General features: G+C 42.4%; 1 protein-coding gene across 1 annotated transcript in view; it reads right to left on the bottom strand.

Moving 5' to 3' along the window:
* The window catches only part of LOC115468350 (DNA polymerase delta subunit 3-like), a 37,288-nt gene extending 16,741 nt beyond the window's left edge, over positions 1 to 20,547 (bottom strand). Inside the window, exons 1-9 of the mRNA XM_030199994.1 lie at positions 20,399 to 20,547; positions 14,317 to 14,372; positions 12,823 to 12,925; positions 10,135 to 10,174; positions 9,708 to 9,840; positions 7,129 to 7,387; positions 5,998 to 6,064; positions 4,190 to 4,355; positions 175 to 287 (exon numbers count right to left, since the gene is read on the bottom strand). Of these exons, the coding sequence (XP_030055854.1) occupies positions 175 to 287; positions 4,190 to 4,355; positions 5,998 to 6,064; positions 7,129 to 7,387; positions 9,708 to 9,840; positions 10,135 to 10,174; positions 12,823 to 12,925; positions 14,317 to 14,372; positions 20,399 to 20,485 (1,024 nt within the window). The 5' untranslated portion in view covers positions 20,486 to 20,547. The remainder of the gene's footprint in view (positions 1 to 174; positions 288 to 4,189; positions 4,356 to 5,997; positions 6,065 to 7,128; positions 7,388 to 9,707; positions 9,841 to 10,134; positions 10,175 to 12,822; positions 12,926 to 14,316; positions 14,373 to 20,398) is intronic.
* Between the last annotated feature and the right edge of the window lie 406 nt (positions 20,548 to 20,953).

The following is a 20,953-nucleotide window of genomic DNA, read 5'->3' as shown; positions in this document are numbered from 1 at the left end:
CCTCTCTGCTCCAAGATGACTAGTCCCCTAAGGTTCCCGCTCAGCCCCCACCGATCGCCTGCTGCCTTTTTTTTTTTAAACCACCAGAGGACTGGCAATATAGAAACAGAACACATTCCAAAACATCCTATGAAAAGCTGTGCTAGTCCACTTTTCCACCGGATTTCCTCTTACCTTCATCCTCGCTGCTATCAGCCTGAGGCTGTTTGATTCTCCTCCTCTTCTTATTCAGACTTTCCAACTCTTGGTCACTGTCACTGTCTGACGTTTCACCTCGCCTTAGCTTACTGCACCAGGATATCAAGACAGAGAGGTATGTCATTGCTTATTTCTAAAGACTGCACCGTTCCTTTACAATATGCTGGAATGGAAAAAGGTTCCAGACATTAAAAAGTCTCAAGGCCGTGTTCAATAACGCAGTAACAGAAGGGTATGCAATCATACAGCAGCTTTATTATTCAGTTTACGCTCATTACCTATTTAAATTGTGACTCTTGGAATTAAGGCCTTACATTCAGATAGATTTTCTGATGTGCAGCAAGTTCTTTACTGGCATAGCCCCTGACATAAGCTTTGCTCACAGAACTCTTCATGTTTTCACTGTCCCTCTGTTTGTGAAGTAACAAATGCCATTTACTTGTCAGGAAAGTAACTTACAAACCTTTTATAACGAGCTAAACATATATTTGTTTAATTTGGCTCTTTCTGAAATGTAATAGTTAGGGTTTTAACTCATGATGTTTTACATGTAATGCAAATATTTTTATATGTTGTATGATGACAGTTTTATGTGAATCGCTCTGAAGAGTAACATAAGAACATAAGTGTTGCCATACTGGGGCAGACCGAAGGTCCGTCAAGCCCAGAACCTTGTTTCCAACAGTGGCCAATTCAGGTTACAAGTACATGGCAAGATCCCACAACAGTAAAATACATTTTATGCTGCTCATCCTAGAAATAAGCAGTGGATTTTCCCCAAGTCCATGGCAAGATCCCACAACAGTAAAATACATTTTATGCTGCTTATCCTAGAAATAAGCAGTGGATTTTCCCCAAGTCCATCTTAATAATGGCTTATGGACTTTTCTTTTAGGAAATTATCCAAACCTTTTTTTACACCCCGCTAAGCTAACTTTTTACCACATTCTCTGGCAACGAATTCCAGGGTTTAATTACATGTTGAGTGAAGAAATATTTTCTCCGCTTTGTTTTAAATTTACTACTTTGTAGCTTCATTGCATGCCCCCTAGTCCTAGTGTCTTTGGAAACAGTAAACAAGCAATTCACGTCTACCCACACCACTCCACTCATTATTTTACAAACCTCTATCATATGTCCTCTCAGCTGTCTTTTCTCCAAGCTGAAGAGCCCTAGCCGCTTCAGCCTTTCCTCATAGGGAAGTCGTCCCATCCCCTTTATCATTTTCATTGACCTTCTCTGTACCTTTTCTAATTCCATTATATCTTTTTTGAGATGCGGTGACCAGAACTTCACACAATATTCGAGGTGCGGTCGCACCATGGAGCAATAAAAAGGGATTATAACATCCTCATTTTTGTTTTCCAACCTTTCCTAATAATACCTATTTGCTTTCTTAGCCGCCGCTGCACATTAAGCAGGGGGTTTCAACTTTCCTGGTCAGTGACTCCTAATGTGGAACTTTGCATCACGTAGCTATAGTTCGGGTTCCTCTTTCCCACAAGCATCATTTTGCACTTACTCACATTAAACATCATCTGCCATTTGGATGCCCAGTCTCATAAGGTCCTGTTGTAATTTTTCACAATCCTCTTCCGATTAAACAACTCTGAATAACTTTGTGTTGTCAGCAAATTTAATTAACTCACTAGTAATTCCCATCTCTAGATCAAACATGCGTGGGATATGCATAAAGGAATCCTGTGCAGTAGGAATGGATCCTCAGAAGCTTAGCCAAAACTGGGTGGCGGAGCAGGTGGGGGAAGAGAGGTTGGTGGTTGGGAGGCGAGGATAGTGGAGGGCAGACTTATACGGTCTGTGCCAGAGCCAGTGATGGGAGGCGGGACTGGTGGTTGGGAGGCAGGAAATACTGCTGGGCAGACTTGTATGGTCTGTGCCCTGAAAAAGGCAGGTACAAATCAAGGTAAGGTATACACATACGAGTTTATCTTGTTGGGCAGACTGGATGGACCGTGCAGGTCTTTTTCTGCCGTCATCTACTATGTATTTATAAATATGTCAGAAAGCAGTGTTCCCAGCACAGACCCCTGCAGAACCCCGTTATCTATCCTTCTCCATTGAGAATACTGACCATTTAACCCTACTCTCTGTTTTCTATCTTTTAACCAATTTTTAATCCACAATAGAACACTACCTCCTATCTCATAGTAACAACAAAGTAAATGACGCCACATAAAGACCTGAACATGACTCTCCATTTTCTTCAGGAGTCTTTCGTGAGGTACTTTCTCAAATGCCTTTTCAAAATCCAAATACACAATATCGACCAGCTCACTTTTACCCATGTTTGTTCACCACTTCAAAGAAAATGTAATAGATTGGTGAAGCAAGACTTCTCTTCACTAAATCCAGGCTTTGTCTCATTAATCCATGCTTTTGAATATGTTCTTTATAATAGTCTCTACTATTTTCCACAGCACAAACATCAGGCTCACCAGTCTGTAATTTCCCAGATCACCTCTGGAACCTTTTTAAAAGATCAACGTTATATTGGCCACCCTCCAATCTTCTGGTACCATGCTTGATTTTAATTACATATTACTAACAATAGTTCTGCAAATTCATTTTTCATTTCTATCAGTACTCTGGGATGAATACCATCCGGTCCAGGCAATTTGCTACTCTTCAATTTGTCAACTTGCCCCATTACATCTTCCAGGTTTATAGAAATTTCATTCAGTTCTCTGACTTGTAAGCTTTGAATACCATTTCTGGCACTGGTACCTCTCCTAAATCTTCCTCGATGAAAACCAAAGCAAAGAATTAATTTAATCTCTCCGCTATGGCTTCGTCTTCCCCGAGTGCCCCTTTTACCCTCAATCATCTAGCAGTCCAACTGATTCTTTTGCCGGCTTCTTGCTTCTAATATATCGAATAAGGTTTTTACTATGTTTTATTGCCTCCAATGCAATCTTTTTTTTTTCAAAGTCTCTCTTTGCCTTCTTTATCAGTGCTTTGCACTTGACTTGCCATTCCTTATGCTGTTTCTTATTGTTTTCAGTCAGATCCTTCTTCCATTTTCTGAAGGTTTTCTTTTAGCTCTAATAGCTTCCTTCACCACACTTTTTAACCATGCTGGCTTTCATTTCGCCTTCCTTCTTCCCTTTTTAGTACATGGAATATAACTGGCCTGGGCTTCCAAGATGGTATTTTTGAACAGCATCCATGCCTGATGTAAATTTTTGACATTTGCAACTGCTCCTAAGTTCTTTTTTTCACCATTCTCATGTTATCACAGTCTCCTGTTTTAAAGTTAAATGCTAACGTATTGGATTTCCTGTGTGTACTTACTCCAGAGCTGATATCAAACCTGATCATATCATGATCAATGTTATCAAGTGGCCCAGCACCATTACCTCCTGCAACAGGATCATACACTCCATTAAGGACTAGGTCTAGAATTTTTCCTTCTCTTGTTGGCTCCTGTACCAGCTGCTCCATAAAGCAGTCCTTGATTTCGTCAAGGAATTTTGCCTCCCTAGCATGCAATATACAAAAACTGTCAAATAATAATAAATAAATAAGAACAGAGAAAGCCTGGAACTGGTTTCACCATCAGTTAATATTCAGAGGTCCTACCTTTGCATTGGAGCTGTCTACTTTTTGACCAAACTCAGATTTTTATCGAGAGAGAAAACATGAGAACAGCATTAGGCCTCTGCTTCATCTCTTTCTTTGTTCGGTCTGTCCACACCCCTCCATTTCTCAATGGAAAAGTGGAGAAGATTGCACAGTGCCATTAGAAGACATTTTTTTTTGTACATTACAGGTACCAACAAAGAGCCAGGTAACTGCAATTTAAAGCTTGTATGAAGGTGCTTCAACACAAATTAGTAGCACCAAGTTGGTTCCTTTTCTCTGTACTGCATGCTGTGCTTGAATGCTGGGAACCTCGCCATGTTCATCTGAGGACACTTTCACCACACATTTACCATATCTTTCTCATACAGTAGGCACATGTTTCCTTCACCTTTTCTTGTCTTTCTGTTGTGCTTTCACAGGCTCTTGCTTCTTGGCAGGCTTCTCAGGTACCTCTCTGGAAGAAAGTTTCACTTCTGCCATAAAAGCCGAAGGAGACACTGCTGGTTTGAGCTCCTCTACCGCCTCTTCATGCTCTGAAATGGCTTTAAACTTCTCTGTGAATAAACACAATATTAATGAAATGTCAAACTGTTGCTACTTTGTTAAGGTATTTTTATAATTTTCTGAAGGGTTTCTCTGGACACAGAAAACTTGTTCAGGTTTTACATTGTCATTCTGTGCTCCATAACTCTGAAGAACTTTCCTAAATGCCCCAAGGAACTGAGAGTATGATAATTGATATATTTGATCATTTAAATGTGAACATGGGACTGAAGAGGTGATATTTACAGCACCCCTCCTCCTCTTTTACCTTTTTAATGGGGCCCGAGGTATTCACTCTCAACGCTCTCCTCACAAATCAGCAATGAAAGTACTATTTTTCCAGAAATTTTCTCATTTTCAGTTTACCAGCTAAGGCAAAGAGCCTCAACGGTGCATACCTAATCCACCATTCTGATATATATATATATACACACACACACACACACACACCAAAAGCCTTGAAAATGACGTAAGACCACCTAAAATTCCAGAAATCACTAAAAACCAACCTGTTCAAAAGGCATACCCCACCGATCCTACTTAAATTCCTGATCCCTGCAACACAACAAAACCAAAGTACGTAATGGACAAAACTCAACCCTACTACTACTACTACTTAGCATTTCTGTAGCGCTGCAAGGGTTACGCAGCGCTGTACAATTTTAAACAAGGGGAAGGACAGTCCCTGCTCAAGAGAGCTTACAATCTAAAGGTAGTAAACTATGTAGTCAACCCTTCCAATGCACAATTCCCTAATGTGGCTATGCCACATAATCTCTATCTTACCACAACATCACTTTGTATTTGTTCTCACCGGAGTCTGCAAACGCCCTCCGGTACTATGTAAGCCACATTGAGCCTACGAATAGGTGGTAAAATATGGGCTACAAATGTAACAAATAAATAATTAAATCTATATCTATAGATATATAGATACACATACACAGAGAAGTGCCCATTAAATAACTGACCTAGACCAAACCTTCATCAGCTCAAGTACTAGTATTATTTTCAAATGTATAACTGCAATCTCAGACTAATAAGCAGCCCAATGTGATGTATGCAGTAAAGCTGCTAAAATAAAAACACAGTAAAAAGAAAACAAAAAGCATAAAACCTTGAAACAGAAAAACACAGTCAGCACTACACCATAAGGAAGAACATTAAAACATTAGTCTCTCCAGAATGTCCATGAGATCTACAAAGAGATTTTTAAATTAAAAAGAGAAAAAAATTAGAATGAAGAAAAGTAAAGTAAAAAGTGAGGGAAAAAGAAAAATTAAATGTGAAACTCCCTGCATATACTGTATCACCATTTTTTCAGGACAGAAATCCCAGACTGAGTGGGAGTCTGATCATCCTGTATTTAAAAGTTGCAAAGGAACTAACAAGTACTAAATGTATTCCCTCTCCCTGCTTCCAGCAGAGCACCAAGGAGCACTTTAACCAGAATTATTGATTAAATGTCTCCGTTTTCCTTCACTATCTGTTCCGTCTACTGTAACTTACCAAAAACCAAACACCACCTCTACGTAACATACATGTAGCATGAGAAGAATATTCTAACACAGTGAAGCTTTTCTGGGACTGGTGAACAGCTTCAGGAGAACTGGATATCATGAGTTGGAGACTTTGCAAGCGTGCAATACTCACTCAAAGAAGCTTTCCCAAAGAAATTGTTTACGGCATTCGCTTTCCCTGATGGTTTAATGCTGGTTGCCTGCAAGTAATCACACAGATGTAGTCAAGAAATCATGATCTGATGTTGTGGCATTTGTACAACAGCAGATCACAAAATATACAAAGTTCTCTCTTAAAAACGTACGTATTAAACACTGAAGCTCCATGAGGTATGTGTCCCATCAACATACATGTCTCTGAACTTCAGAATTTTCATATGTACTTTTTAGGCTTCCTTCTAAACTTTTGGCTATAGAGATTTGCAGCACCTGCCCTGATTATTCTCTGGAGTTGGTCCTGTCTGTATTCTATGATCTTCTGTCATATTCACTCTTTTCATTTTTATGCTTCTTTCTCTTTCGGCTGTAACATTCTAGCGCTTCCCTATCTGATTTGTTTGCTATGGAAAAGCTGCCACATCTGCCAGGAGAAAGGATCCAGGCTAGATGCCCTTTCCTTCAGTTTGCACAGAAACATTCTAGTATGAAGATGAGATCTTTAGGTTTCTCCAGTGTATAATAAGATCATAAGATCTATTAGTTAAGTGACTAAGGGGCTATTTTACTAAGGTATAGTAAAGTTTGGCTTTAATAAAAAAGCTGTATCCCACCAGGTAACTGCCCAGATTTCCATGTGGTAAGTATGAAGCCTGTTGGGCGCTTTCCTGGCAAGTTGCCGGGGCAGACCCAAAAATTATCTGACCATCAGCGATACTGAGTGGTAATGCTCAGATAGCTACCTGAATACGTAGGATTACACAAATAACTATTCAGGCAAGAGAGAAGAGCTATCTGTGTATTGGCCAGCATCCAGATAACCTCTTGTGGTTGCCCAAACCCAGATACTCAACTGCCTGATAGTGCCAGTGAATACCTGTGCAGACCACCCCCGCACTATCTGGGTGCCACTGAATATTCAATTTGGGCCCGGTCGGCGAGACTAAATTGCGTAAGAGCCCTCCTATATGCCTGTCTCACTAAATAGGGAGAATGAGTCCCACCCTATAAAATCTGCCCTCCTTTCCTCACCATCTCATACCCTCAGCCAGGGAAGAACTGAATTATCACTTCATGCAGACGTAGAGAGAACAGCTAGTCAACTCACTGCAGCTGCTACTTCATGCCCCTCCGCTTTAGACTCCTTGGGTCTGTCCTGGGGTTTGGAAGCCATCTTGGCACTGAACATTCCCAGGATTCCTTTAGGCTGCTGGGACTTGGCCTTGGCAGCCAGTGGTGGGCCATGCCCATTTGTAGCCAGCATGCCACCAGCAGGTGGGTCTCCGGATGCCTGTGAAGGTGGTTGTGGGTGGGAGACCTGGGGTAGAGGCCTGCGCACTGCTGCCGGACACTGAATGGCACTGTACCTAGAAAAGAGAACGCATCTTTTATAACAAGATGCTCTGTTTCCAGACTGTCAAACAAGATAATCAAAGATTCTGTGTGGAGAAAGAAATCAACATACAGTCAACTCTAATCCAGAGTCAGTATCATCACATGTGCTATTCTGAATATTCGATTTAATGATATAAGCCTCTGGGATTTATTTTCCAGATTTGCCTTGACCATCTTTCAACACTTCATACAAAAGGTAGTTTATAAAGTTCATTTTGTTCTAATTAGGATGCAAGGGTGAATCAAGAATCCTACAAACACATCACAACAGGGATGCACAGGGTGAAAACCATTAAACTAAAAACAGACATAGGAAACGAAGATCCCTGTCTGCTCCTGATCCAGAATTTCCTGTCTGCAATTGGGATACACAGGATGCTACACTAACTATAAGCTCGACCAAACAGCCACCTCTTAATGGCCTTCTTGAATTGTCCATATGCAGTGATGTTCCTAAGATAGAGAGAACTGGGTTTTTTTTTTTAATTGCTTCCCCTCTTCCATAAACCTGTCTTCCCCTTTAAATTATTAATGTTTGCATCTTGGTTTTCCTCTTTTCACTTATATGCCTAGGAAAAGTTCTCTTTCCTGTCCATCCAGTCTGCCCAGTTATTCTGGTCTATACTTCTAAGGCTATATTCCAGCTGCTAGCTGAAGCCTGATTGTATATATGATATTATTTCTTACCCAAATCAGTTTTTGTTGTCTTTCTCGTAGGGTTTTTAAAAGCCTGGATAGATGAGCATACAAACTGAACATCTAAGCCCCCCCACCCCACCTCACCATATCTTATCACCAAGATTTGAAATAGACTTAATCAGCTACCAAAAACTAGTGAGGTTGTGGTCCTAACATCCAGCCACCTATGTCCCCATGATGTTGCTGGATAATGCCCAGCCCCCATCAACCCGCTAGTATCAATTCTTTTGGCTATCTCATGGTTCTGCTTTCTATACCCATCTTGTCACACCTAAAGAGGTACCAGTGCAGTCCCTAGCATTATCTCTGGATAATTTTCATATCGGGTCTGACAAAATTATCATTCCCACAAAAACAAATCAAATGCAGGGAAAATGGCATCCCTTCCTATCACTACTACTAAACATTTCTAGAGCGCTTCTAGGGTTACGCGGCGCTGTACAGTTTAACAAAGAGGGACAGTCCCTGCTCGAAGGAGCTTACAATCTAAAGGATGAAATGTCAAGTTGATGCAGTCTAGATTTCCTGAATAGAGGTGTAGTGGTTAGGTGCCGAAGGCGACATTGAAGAGGTGGGTTTTGAGCAAGGATTTGAAGATGGGCAGGGAGGGGGCCTGGCGTATGGGTTCAGGGAGTTTGTTCCAAGCATGGGGTGAGGCAAGGCAGAAAGGGCGGAGCCTGAAGTTGGCGGTGGTGGAGAAGGGTACTGAAAGGAGGGATTTGTCTTGAGAGCGGAGGTTACGGGTAGGAACGTAAGGGGAGATGAGGGTAGAGAGGTAGGGAGGGGCTGCAGATCGAGTGCATTTGTAGGTTAATAGGAGAAGCTTGAACTGTATGCGGTACCTGATCGGAAGCCAGTGAAGTGACTTGAGGAGAGGGGTGATATGAGTGTACCGGTTCAGGCGGAAGATAAGACGTGCAGCAGAGTTTTGAATGGACTGAAGGGGGGATAGATGGCAAAGAGGGAGGCCGGTGAGGAGTAGGTTGCAGTAGTCGAGGCGAGAGGTAATGAGAGAGTGGATGAGAGTTCGGGTGGTGTGATCACTGTTCTTCCTTTCTCCCCTTCAGTTGGGCAAAACAGGAACCAAATTATCATCAGTCCCTTACAAGATAAAGATTCCAAAATCAAATCTTACAATTTCCCCAAATGAAAGTTGTCGTCTTCTCTCTGCTGTGTAGCAACACTCACCCTATATCAAGGCAAATGGTCACTTCTAAAGTTATCACTCATTACAAGCATTCTGCAGCTCCCATACTCCCAAACCAGGATGTAAGTATATCCAGAAAGTGTCACCTTCACATGATGAAATGGGATTTGAAAGGCTTCTCCACGCAGGTGCCATATCATTTCTGTTATCAATAGGGACCCATCATAAATCAGTAACTGTGTGGTAATCTGTTGCTCTTTCTAATAGGGCAGCCTCCAGGTCTAAGGGAATTACAAAAGGGAGCAACTTTAACAAATTCAAAGATATTGTCTTAAGGGTAGGAACTGGGTATTATTTCTCTCTTTCTTATACTGATAAAGTATTGGCCAGTACAATTTAAAACCCATGATACCTCAACCTGGTTTCGCCAAGGGTCACATACTCACTTGTTGCAGTTTTGAAGGTTGGTCTTGATGATGTCATAGTCTGTGTTAAAAAGAGGCCCACTGTCCTTCAGCGCGGCTTTCTGGATGCTGTACACATGCACACTGGCCGTCACTGCTAGTCTGGACTTCAGCGCTGTTGATTGATAGGGGAGGAGTGTTTGGTAAATACAGACCCCAAATGTGCAACAAGAGCTGCTATGGGCAAAACCAGGGTCTTCTTTTCAATCACTATGCTCAGACCGGTTCCTCTCATAGCTACAGAACTCTGCAGCTGGTACTTGTAACACTGACTCACTTTAACTTAGAATAAATATACCTTTAATGCTTCAACCTTTAGAGAACTACAAATCTAATTGTTCTATACAGAGGGGTTTGGACTCTCCAGAGGTGAAAAGCATGAAATACAAAATGGCTTCATAACATTTACCTTCCAGCTGCTCTTCTTTCACCACTGCCACCTTGTGGAACTGCAAAGGAAAGACAGAATCCTCAATGCTCTTTAGGATCTTACACTCGTTTACATTTCAGAAAATGCATAAAGGAATCCTGTGCAGAAGGAAGGGATCCTCAGGAGCTTAGCCTAGAATGGGTGGCAGAGCTGGTGGTTGGGAGGTGGGGCTAGTGCTGGGCAGACTTATACGGTCTGTGCCGGGGCTGGTGGTTGGGCGGCGGGGATAGTGCTGGGCAGACTTATACGGTCTGTGCCGGGGCTGGTGGTTGGGCGGCGGGGATAGTGCTGGGCAGACTTATACGGTCTGTGCCAGAGCCAGTGATGGGAGGTGGGACTGGTAGTTGGGAGGCGAGGATAGTGCTGGGCAGACTTATACGGTCTGTGCCAGAGCCGGTGGTTGGGAGGCGGGACTGGTGGTTGGGAGGCGGGGATAGTGCTGGGCAGACTTATACAGTCTGTGCCAGAGCTGGTGGTTGGGAGGCGGGATTGGTGGTTGGGAGGCGGGGATAGGGCTGGCCAGACTTATACGGTCTGTGCCCTGAAGAGGACAGTACAAATTAAAAAGCAGCACATAAATTTGAATTTATCTTCTTAGGCAGACTGGATGGACCGTGCAGGTCTTTTTCTGCCGTCATCTACTATGTTACTATGCTTTAACACCACATGGTTATGGTTATCCATAGCCAAATATGCACATCCAGGAACAAACCACCCAAGTGTACAATGGTGGGCGGGACCAGCTACAGCACTAGGTGGGTTAAATAACTGCCTAGGGCAGCACTGCTAACATATGATCCTCCAGCCCTGATCTCCTAAGTGCCAGCTCTGCTCGATGAAAGAGACACCTGCTACTGCATGGCTCCTGTCTCATCTAGAGCCACAAGTTCCTTGTTTTGGGGGCAGAGAGGAGGTGGGAGCAGCGCTGAGACATATGCAATGCTTTGTACATGTGGCTGTATTAGCAAAGTGTGAGAGTCATTCAGACTGAGGCAGTACCTAAACCTCCAGTGCATCCGATGGGCAAGAAGCAATGGGGATATTGGGTGGGGGGGTGGGGGGGGGATAAATAGATGCAGCAGAGACTGGAGAGGTAGAGAGAGGGAGACTATGGAAGAAAGGGACAACTGGAGCTCGGGGAAGAAAGAGATCACTGGGGGTGGAAGGGTGGGAAGAGATTTGCAGGACTGAGGGAAAGAACGGGAGCTACTGAAGCTGCAGCGTTGAGTGACATGTTAGAGAGAAAGGACTACTGGCAAGACGGGATTAAAGCACAGGCAAATCGGACAAATGCCTTGTCTTAATCCATCTTAATTCGAGATGAACAGCATAAAATCTATTTTACTCTTTGGGATCTTGTCAGGTATTTGGACCTGGACTGGCCACTGTTGGAAGCAGGATACTGGGCTTTATGGACCTTCAGTTTATCCCATACAGCAAACCCTATGTTCTTGTATATACGGCCCAAATGTTCAGATGACTGGTCAGATGCGTTAATTCAGTGGGTTTCCAAGGCCATGTTCAAATACGTAGGTGCTCATTTCCAAAGCACTTAGACTCCTAGGAGCTGGCTCTGTGGGTGCTTGAGCACCCCCAATATTGCGAAAAATTCTTGTATGTAGCCAGGGACTGGGGTTATTTCCACTGGGCTAAGCGCTTTGAAAATACGCCTTGTAGTGTGATTGCTGTGTTAGTCCACTTTTAAAGCAGCCATAACTTAGATTTGCTCAATCATGGCCTTGGCCATCTCAAAACTCAGATCCTTTAATTTGTTTTGGTTTTTTGTTGGTGTTGTTTGTCTTGACCAGATTGTGAGCTCCAAAGATAATAGCTTCCTAAGTGCATGTGCTTTTAGTCACAGGAGACACTCCTGTGTACATACTGCAGGTCAGAGGAGTGAAAAACAGCACAACCGTTTAAATTTTCAAACAGATATGTGAAAAGTCACCTAACCCAACCTACTCTCTTCCTGTAAAACTGTCATTGGAACGCTTTTGTGTTTCACTTATACAATCCAATATTTGTCAACATTTGCTCATTTCTGATCTGAAGAAGGGGCTACCTTCGAAAGCTAATCCAAAAATGTATTGTCAGTGCAGCAGGTTGCAGACCTAGGGAACCAGGTTCAATTCCCTCTTTAGCTCCGTGTGGCCCTGAGCAAGTCACTTAACCTTCTGTTGCCCCAGGTACAATATACTTAGATTGTGAGCCCAGCAGGGACAGTGCGAGTACCGCTATAGTTATACACAAACCGCCTCAATTCATGCTTCGAAAGAGGTGGTATATCAAATTGATAAATTTAAACTTATTTTCTTTTCTCTGTTTTATTTCTATTTATTACCTTTTAAAGTGAACACAGCTACCACACCACGTTACTCAGCTTTTAAACAGAATTTTCTTTCCATCACTGTCAAACCAGTGTGTGAGTGCACATACATGTTACTGGTTTATTATAGCTATTATTAACTTTAGTTTCTGAGGGTCAGCATCAACAATGAAACTACAACGTGCTGGGGATTATGGCAGGCATTTAGAGACTGTTCCGAGTAAGATCCAAAACAAATATTAAATATGCATTAATATGTAAGAAACCCGTTCATCAGCAAGATGTCAGTCACACATACCACATGCTTTGCAATGACTGCCTGTGACAGCCCAGGCACTTACTGTATATCCATTCTGAATGAGCTTTCCCGTCACTAAGTAGGTGACATGCAGCTGAACTCCCAAGCTCTCCTTTCGCTTCCTTTCTACATACTCGTAAAGCATCCTGTAAAGAGAGATGAACAGGGGAAGATGCATGGGTGCGGCATGGACGTGTCAAACATTTATGCACATATAGGACACTTGCATTTACATGCTAAAGTGCTATATTTAGGAGCATATTTACACCCTCTATTGCCCGGATGTAAGTGGGAGAGTCTAAATGCTGATGCACAAATGCCGGCTTGCGCTAGCATTCTATAACAGAATCTGGTTGCCCAGATTCCGTTATAGAATTCATGCTCGGCGTGCTGCATTTTGGTGCACTTCAGAGGACTGACCTCACAGAAGACAACTAGCACACTCTGCCTGCACAGTTATACAGATCACAGGTACTTTTTATCCCCCCATGATTTTCCAACAATTTGAAAGTGAACACAAGCGTGTTCTTTCACTTTGAAACTGCTTAAAGGAAAAGGTTCACAGAGGTTTTGCACCTACTTTTCCAAGGCTTAAAACCTAAGATGTAGTTTGGGAACGTACAAAATCATGCATGTTTTATTCCTTCCTTGCCTCAGAACACCTCCACTGTTATGCGCATACTTTTATGGAGTGGAGGAATAGCCTAGTGGTTAGTGGAGTGGACTTTGATCCTGGGGAACTGAGTTCAATTCCCACAGCAGCTCCTTGTGACTCTGGGCAAGTCACTTAACCCTCCATTGCCCCTGGTACAAAAAAAGTACCTGAACATATGTAAACCGCTTTGAATGTAGTTGCAACAACCTCAGAAAGGCACTATATCAAGTCCCATTTCCCTTTCCCTATTTGAGATTCTAGATGGAATGTTGCTACTATTGAGATTCTGTGCTACTATTGGAGATTCTAGATGGAATGTTGCTACTATTGGAGATTCTAGATGGAATGTTGCTATTCCACAAGCAACATTCCATGTAGAAGCCTGCCCTTGGAGATCAACAACACGGCCGCGCAGGCTTCTGTTTCTGTGAGTCTGACGTCCTGCACGTATGTGCAGGACGTCAGACTCACAGAAACAGAAGCCTGCGCAGCCGTGTTGCTGATCTCCAAGGGCAGGCTTCTACATGGAACGTTGCTAGTGGAGGAGTAGCCTAGTGGTTAGTGCAGTGGACTTTGATCCTGAGGAACTGAGTTCGATTCCCACTGCAGCTCCTTGTGACTCCTGGTAAGTCACTTAACCCTCCATTGCCCCGGTACAAAATAAGTACCTGAATATATGTAAACTGCTTTGAATGTAGTTGCAAAAACCTCAGAAAGGCGGTATATCAAGTCCCATTTCCCTTTCCCCTTTTTCCAGCACAGGAAGGGGGGAGGGGGTGATGCACAAATAGCCCATTTCCAAAAGGGATTCACTGTTTTACTCGTGATAATTGCTTTGAAAAAAAAAAAGTGTCCTCTTAATACACTTTGGTGAACACTTACTGTTTCGCCTGGTTCACATGAACACCCAGTGTATGACTTAGCCATTTGTATGTCACCTGGAACAGAGAAAGATTTTTTATTACATGTCAGCAATAACAAACATACTTTCACCTAGTAAATTCAACAGTTTAATTTCATTTGAATAATTGTATGCCACACAACTCCAGCTCCAGGGCTGTTCAAGGCAGTTTACATTCAAAGAGATAAGAACAAAAATAAAACAGGTGAAATCAACTTAGAGAAGTAGCAGCCTAATGATTAGAGCAGTGGGCTGACTGCTAGGGTTTAAATCCCACTGTGGTTCTATGTGACCTTGGGCAAGTCACTAAGGGATCCTTTTACAACGTTAAGAGTCGCCAATATATTTCTAAGTAATCACCACCTTCAGGTTCTGTTGCATCAAAAATGGGAACAATTGGGGGTAATTCTCAAAAGTGTGAATTCTATATAGCTACTGTGCATGTAACTGCTGTTATAGGATACTAGCATGTCTCCATTTACACGTCTAACTTTAAGTGCAAGAACTCACACTAGCTCAAAGGCTGGGATAAATGCTAGGGCCTAACTGTTAATATTCTAGAACCTGCGTGCACAAGTGCATGGCACACACCTGATCTGTGCTGACCAGTGCTGCTGCCTTCATGCTTTGAATAAGTGGGTGGAGGGGAAAGGAGTGGGGGTCTGCTATTTTGTTTTCATCATCTGAGGTCAAATGGGGGTCATACTAGATAAAAGTCTGAGAAGTACTAGATTATGTGCTATATACTGCGAGTCAGTGAATAAAAAGATTAAAACATAATACAATTTGAATAAAGTATTTTTTCACTCAAAGCCCTATTAAGCTGTAGAATTTGTAGCTGGAAAATGAAGTTAAAGCATCTACTATAGATGGGTTAAAAGGTGTTTCCCACGAAGATTTGGAAACAAACTTAAAAGCCAGTGCCTATCCCTGGGGGAGAGCAACAAGGAAAAGATCTACTCTTTGGGAGCCTACCAAGAACTTGGCCTGGATTGGCCACTGTGGGAGACAGAATGCTGGGCTCAATGGGCCATTAATCTGAACCAGCATGGCACACCTTAACGTTCTTAACTCACAATGAGAAATATGTTTACTGCATTAAGGCTAAACAGAATGCCACAGATTTGCAATAAAAACTCGCCTTGATGCTCCGATTTTCCCTATGACATGATCTCACTAAACCTTAACCTCATGAGCCACCTTCAAATCCTCTGGTGGGTAGAGGAAAGGAAGGACTGAGAATCTTCAGGACAGAATGTCTTTTATGGTTAATTCAATGGCTCTCTAAGATAGATCTACAGATTTTAAATAGCAACTGCTACTCTGCCTCCCAGGAAATATGAGAAATGGCTCAGAAGCACTCCCAAGTCCAACTCCATAACTGGGAATATTTACAAATAAATAAAAAATGAATGTTTGTGTAATACACACTACTGTGGCTGCTTTCAGAAGCAATGGGGCTCATTTTCAAAAGAGAGAAACGTTTTTGAAGATGGCATAAAGTGGCATTTGGATGGTTTAAAAAAAAAAAAAAAAAAAGCTCCATCCATATCAATCTTCAAAACTTGGATTCAATTTGTCCAAACCACAAGGGGGCTTGTTGGGGGTGGAATTTAGGCATTCCAAAACTTAGATGTTTTTCTTCCATAATGGAACAAAGCAAAAATGTCCAGGGCTAAAAGTTAGATGTTTTGGTCTAGAACTGTTCCAATCACATCTAAGTCACAAAAAGGTGCCCTAAATGATAAGATGAGCACTGGAAGGCTTAAGGCATGATTCCCCTTGTCACTAACCCCCATCCCACCCCCCCACCCCAAAAAAGATGTGAAAGAAACAGTACCTACCAGCCTCCAAAACAGCTTTAGATGTTAAGGCCAGTCCTATTAGAGCGCAAAGCAGGTCCCTGGAGCAGCCTAGTGTAGTGGTTGGTGCGGTGGACTGTAGTGAAGGAGAGCCAGGTCCATAATCCACTTTGTTACACTTGTGGTGGAAAGTGTGAGCCTTCCCAAACTCACTAAAAACCTACTGTACCCTACTGTATATAGGTGACACTTGCAGACATAAGGGCGATTGTAGTGGTGTACAGTTATTATTATTATTATTATTAGCATTTGTATAGCGCTACCAGACGCACGCAGCGCTGAACACCTGATACAAAGAGACAGTCCCTGCTCAAAAGAGCTTACAATCTAAATAATACAGACAGACAAGACAGTTACGGGTGAGGGACGTAATGGGAGCTAAAAAGCAGCAGTGAAAAGGTGGGTTTTCAGCTTAGATTTAAAAACATTTGGGTACAGTAAGTTTTTGGAGGACTCACAACACAATATAAGGGGGTAACAGTGAAACATGTACCTGGGACCTTTCATGTCACATCCACTGAAGTGCCCCCCAGGGTGCCCCACTGCTCTGCTGGGATGTCTGTGCGGTCAGTGTGCTAGGAATGCTGCCCCCCACCGCAATACATCCCAATGGCTTGTTTTTGCACTTTTTTTGGGGGGGGGGGGGGGTCCTAAAAGACAGAAGCAGTGAGCAGAAAAACATCTAGCAAACAGGCGGTTTTTGAAACAAAAAGTTTGGACGTTTTTCTGGTTTGAAAATGGCCATGTTTGCTACTGGATTTTTGGACGTTTTTAGCAAAACATCCAAAATCAGATTTAGATATATCGAAAATCCACCTCAATGTCTCCAAATACGTTACTGTAAGAACCATCAAAGTTTACATTCCAGGTCCCCAACATACCACATTTGTAGCATGGCAGGTTGGCTACTCAAATTCCTGCAAACTTATCTCCCTGTTTACTAAGCCATGTGACACTTTGAATGGGTTGTGTCAGAATTGCCTTAATTAGGTATACCTATAATTCCTGTTCTGAGGACCCAAACCAGCTGTGAGGCTCTAAAACAGTGGCATCCAATGTGCAACACATAAGCCAAATGCAGCCCACCTGAGAGAACAAAAATGTTTTTACCCGATTAGTGACGCATTGGAATGCTCTCCCATGGGAGGTGGTGGAGAGGAAAATGGTAACGGAATTCAAACATGCATGGGATAAACATAAAGGAATCCTGCTCCGAGGGAATGGATCCTCAGAAGCTTAGCTGAGATTGGGTGGCAGAGCCGGTGGTGGGAGGGGGGGCTGGTTGGGAGGTGGGGACAGTGCTGGGCAGACTTATATGGCCTGTGCCCTGAAAATGACAGATACAAATCAAGGTAAGGTATACACAAAAAGTAGCACATATGAGTTTATCTTGTTGGGCAGACTGGATGGACCGTGCAGGTCTTTTTCTGCCATCATCTACTATGTTACTATGTTATTACAGGGCAGTTTGGTAGATATGAAGTCCCAATTTCAGAAGAGATTCACACATTCTGCTGAGTATGTATCATACTGTAACAGGCTAAAATATTCATCTGGCCCTCACAACAGATTTCTGATTATGTGCCACACTGTTGGATGCCCCTGATCAAACACATCCCAAGGAATATTATAACAGGGCACCTGGTTCAAGGATGTAAGTAGGTACCTTATTAAGCTACTGTTCTAAAGTATGTACCTATCTCGCAGGCATGGACATATGTCTATACCTATACTTTAAAAACCCACAGTAGATTAGTATATTTTATAATCTAGACGTGTACTTGCAAACTCCGCCCCTGTACATGCCTGCCAGCAAAATCTGTGTCAAGGGGTATACTTTTACACTGGTCTGTATTTTATAAGAGACCACATATATGTGAAAAAGACTTTATAAAACTGCCTCCTATATGACCCATAAATTTTTAACATATATCCTTCATAAAATGAAAAAGGAAAGACATGGGAAGGAAGAAGTCTATTTCCAGTACTGGTCTTCCATCTTGCAATTCAGCGCACCACTTAAAAATTATGCTGTTCTTAGAGCCACAATCAAATCTCATTTTAAACAATTATTGTGTTAGCACAAGTTTGAAGCTTGTCAGCAGTAGTGCCGCTTGTCAAGGCTTCAACCATAACGTATCTTAAAAACATAATTTTTAGTTTGTATTTAATAAAACAAAACACAGAATCAATGGTCTTAAGCCATGCAGATTACTGCAATGGAATCTATGCAGGATGTAAAAAAAAACTCGCAAAACAAACTCCAAACCCCCCAAAACACAGCTGCCAGGCTGATATTTGGTAAAACACGCTTCAAAAGTGCTAAACCCCTCCGAGAAAAGCTGCACTGGCTCCCAATTAAAGAACGGATCATCTTCAAAATCTGCACCTTGGTTCACAAAATCATCTACGGCGTAGTCCCAGGATACATGACAGACCTCATAGATCTACCAACCAGAAACAGAATCAGATCATCACGATCACACTTAAACTTAAATTGCAAAGGACTCAAATACAAAAGAACTTATGCATCCAGCTTTTCCTACATAAGCGCACAATTATGGAATGGACTCCCAAAAACTGTGAAAATAATCCATGACCATCTAAACTTCAGGAAATCACTAAAAACCATCCTCTTCAAAAAGGCTTACCCCACCAATCCAACATAAATCCCCACACCCAGCAACACAGCATAACCAATGATGGTACTGGACAATACAGAATCTTCACTCCCTCCGACCTTCATGGCACCTGATACACAACTACCTCATTCGACCACAACATAACCTTGTATTTTTCATCAACTGACTGGCGAACACCTTTATGGTATTATGCAAGCCACACTGAGCCTGCAAATAGGTGGGAAAATGTGGAGTACAAATGTAACAAATAAAATGGCAGATAAAGACTATACATTCTATCAACTTTGCCCTCTACCTTAACTACTATTCTCTTCAATCCCTACCTCAGTGCTCCTCATAGTAATTTTCAAGGGGGAGATTTTTGGCCCTACCCACTACCCATCTGCAACTCTGAACATCTTAAAATCTGAAGACCTTTACTTCCTATCTGCTTATCTTAAAAGCAGGGAGTATCAGCTTTGAGATGATCTGTTCAGGATTGCAGGCACACAATGAAACAGATGATTATCTCCTGAGTCTCCCACATTTTGGGCAGGGAATGGCCCTCCAAGGAACTGGGGGAGGAGGGGTGTAGACGTGACTGAAAGGCAGATCTTCCAACTCCTATGATCCTTCTCCTGAAAAGGGAGGTAAAGGCTTATCAGACTACCACAAACATGTTATATCATCAGGATTTCATGTTATGCTGTGTATGTGTGTGTGTGTGTGTGTACATATATATATATATATATATATATATATATATATATATATATATATATACATATACATGAGAACGAAGATGTGGAATGCACTACCAGCTCACTTGAAAGCGATCAACGAACTAAACAGCTTCCGCAAAGCTGTGAAAACCTCTCTCTTTGGCAAAGCCTACTACGAGAACCCATAAGGACTAGAACACAACCCTCACACTCCTTTACTTAAAATGTCTCTTTGTAGAGCTGCATAACCTGATCTTCTTGACTTCTTTATCCCTTTGCAACACCAATTGTATTTCTTCTCTGTTACCATAACAGATCTTTGTAAGCCACATTGAGCCTGCAAATAGATGGAAAAATGTGGGATACAAGTGCAATATATATATATGTAATCAGAACGCCTTGTCAGTTCTACTTTTGTTATACTGTGAGCCACAAGGAACTTGAATCCTATTTGAGATAATGTGGGATATAAATGTCATAAACAAATAAGAAAATTGGCTTTTATCTTTGTTATTGCCCTCTCCGTGCTTTGTTATTCTATATTTCAGTCATCTTTTTATTTATTTATTTTATTGCATTTGTATCCCACCTCTTTGCAGGCTCAATGTGGCTTCCAGAGTATGGTTATGACATAATGGTTTGCATTTAAAATAACTACTTTGCGGGCCTATGTGTCATATGGACAGATGCTAAATGCAGGATAACTAAACAAGGCAACAGAGGTCCAAACTGTCATGGCAACGACGTTTCCTTAATCTTCATATCCCCCCTCCCCCCACCACCTGCGCGTGTACCTGAACGTCCCCTAGCTCGGCATTTCTACCGCGTGCTCCCCTCCCCTCCCTACCCGCCACTCACTATCTTGTTCTGGTCGGTAACGAACTCGTCGATGTTCTCCAGGTAGAGCTCATCCATGGCCGCCACCGCCGCCACTAATTCACGCATTTGTTGTATTTTTTCATGGAAATAAAACGACCGCCAGTTGCCCCGTTGCTGGCGGGAAAGCGACTGACGAAAAGAACAACAGCGCGCGGGTCAGGGGTCACAGTGCGTCGCTATGGAAACGCAGCACGCCGAGCGCTACGAGTCCCGCGTAGGTCAAAAAGCATCGAGTAAAGGGATACGCGCAGCGTGCGTTGAGGCCAACCTTGTTTTTTTCTCATTGATTGATCTCCGTTCCGAGTGAGTGGGGTTTTTTGACATTTTGCAAATGGCTTGTGCATTATTGATGTCTGTCCAGAGCTTTTTTTTTTTTTTGAGGGGGTACTTGGGGGTACTGAGTACCAGCACATTTTCCATTGTCTGTTAAACTTGACCCATGAAACCCAAGTTTTAATGAAAGAGATCAGACTCTACACACACCAATCCTGCCTTGTCATAGATTCTCTGACTGGTTGCAGGGGGCTTGGCGGT

Source organism: Microcaecilia unicolor, chromosome 4, assembly GCF_901765095.1.
Source record: "Microcaecilia unicolor chromosome 4, aMicUni1.1, whole genome shotgun sequence".
NCBI classification, from domain to species: Eukaryota; Metazoa; Chordata; class Amphibia; order Gymnophiona; family Siphonopidae; genus Microcaecilia; species Microcaecilia unicolor.
This window is presented reverse-complemented; position numbering and strand designations above follow the sequence as displayed.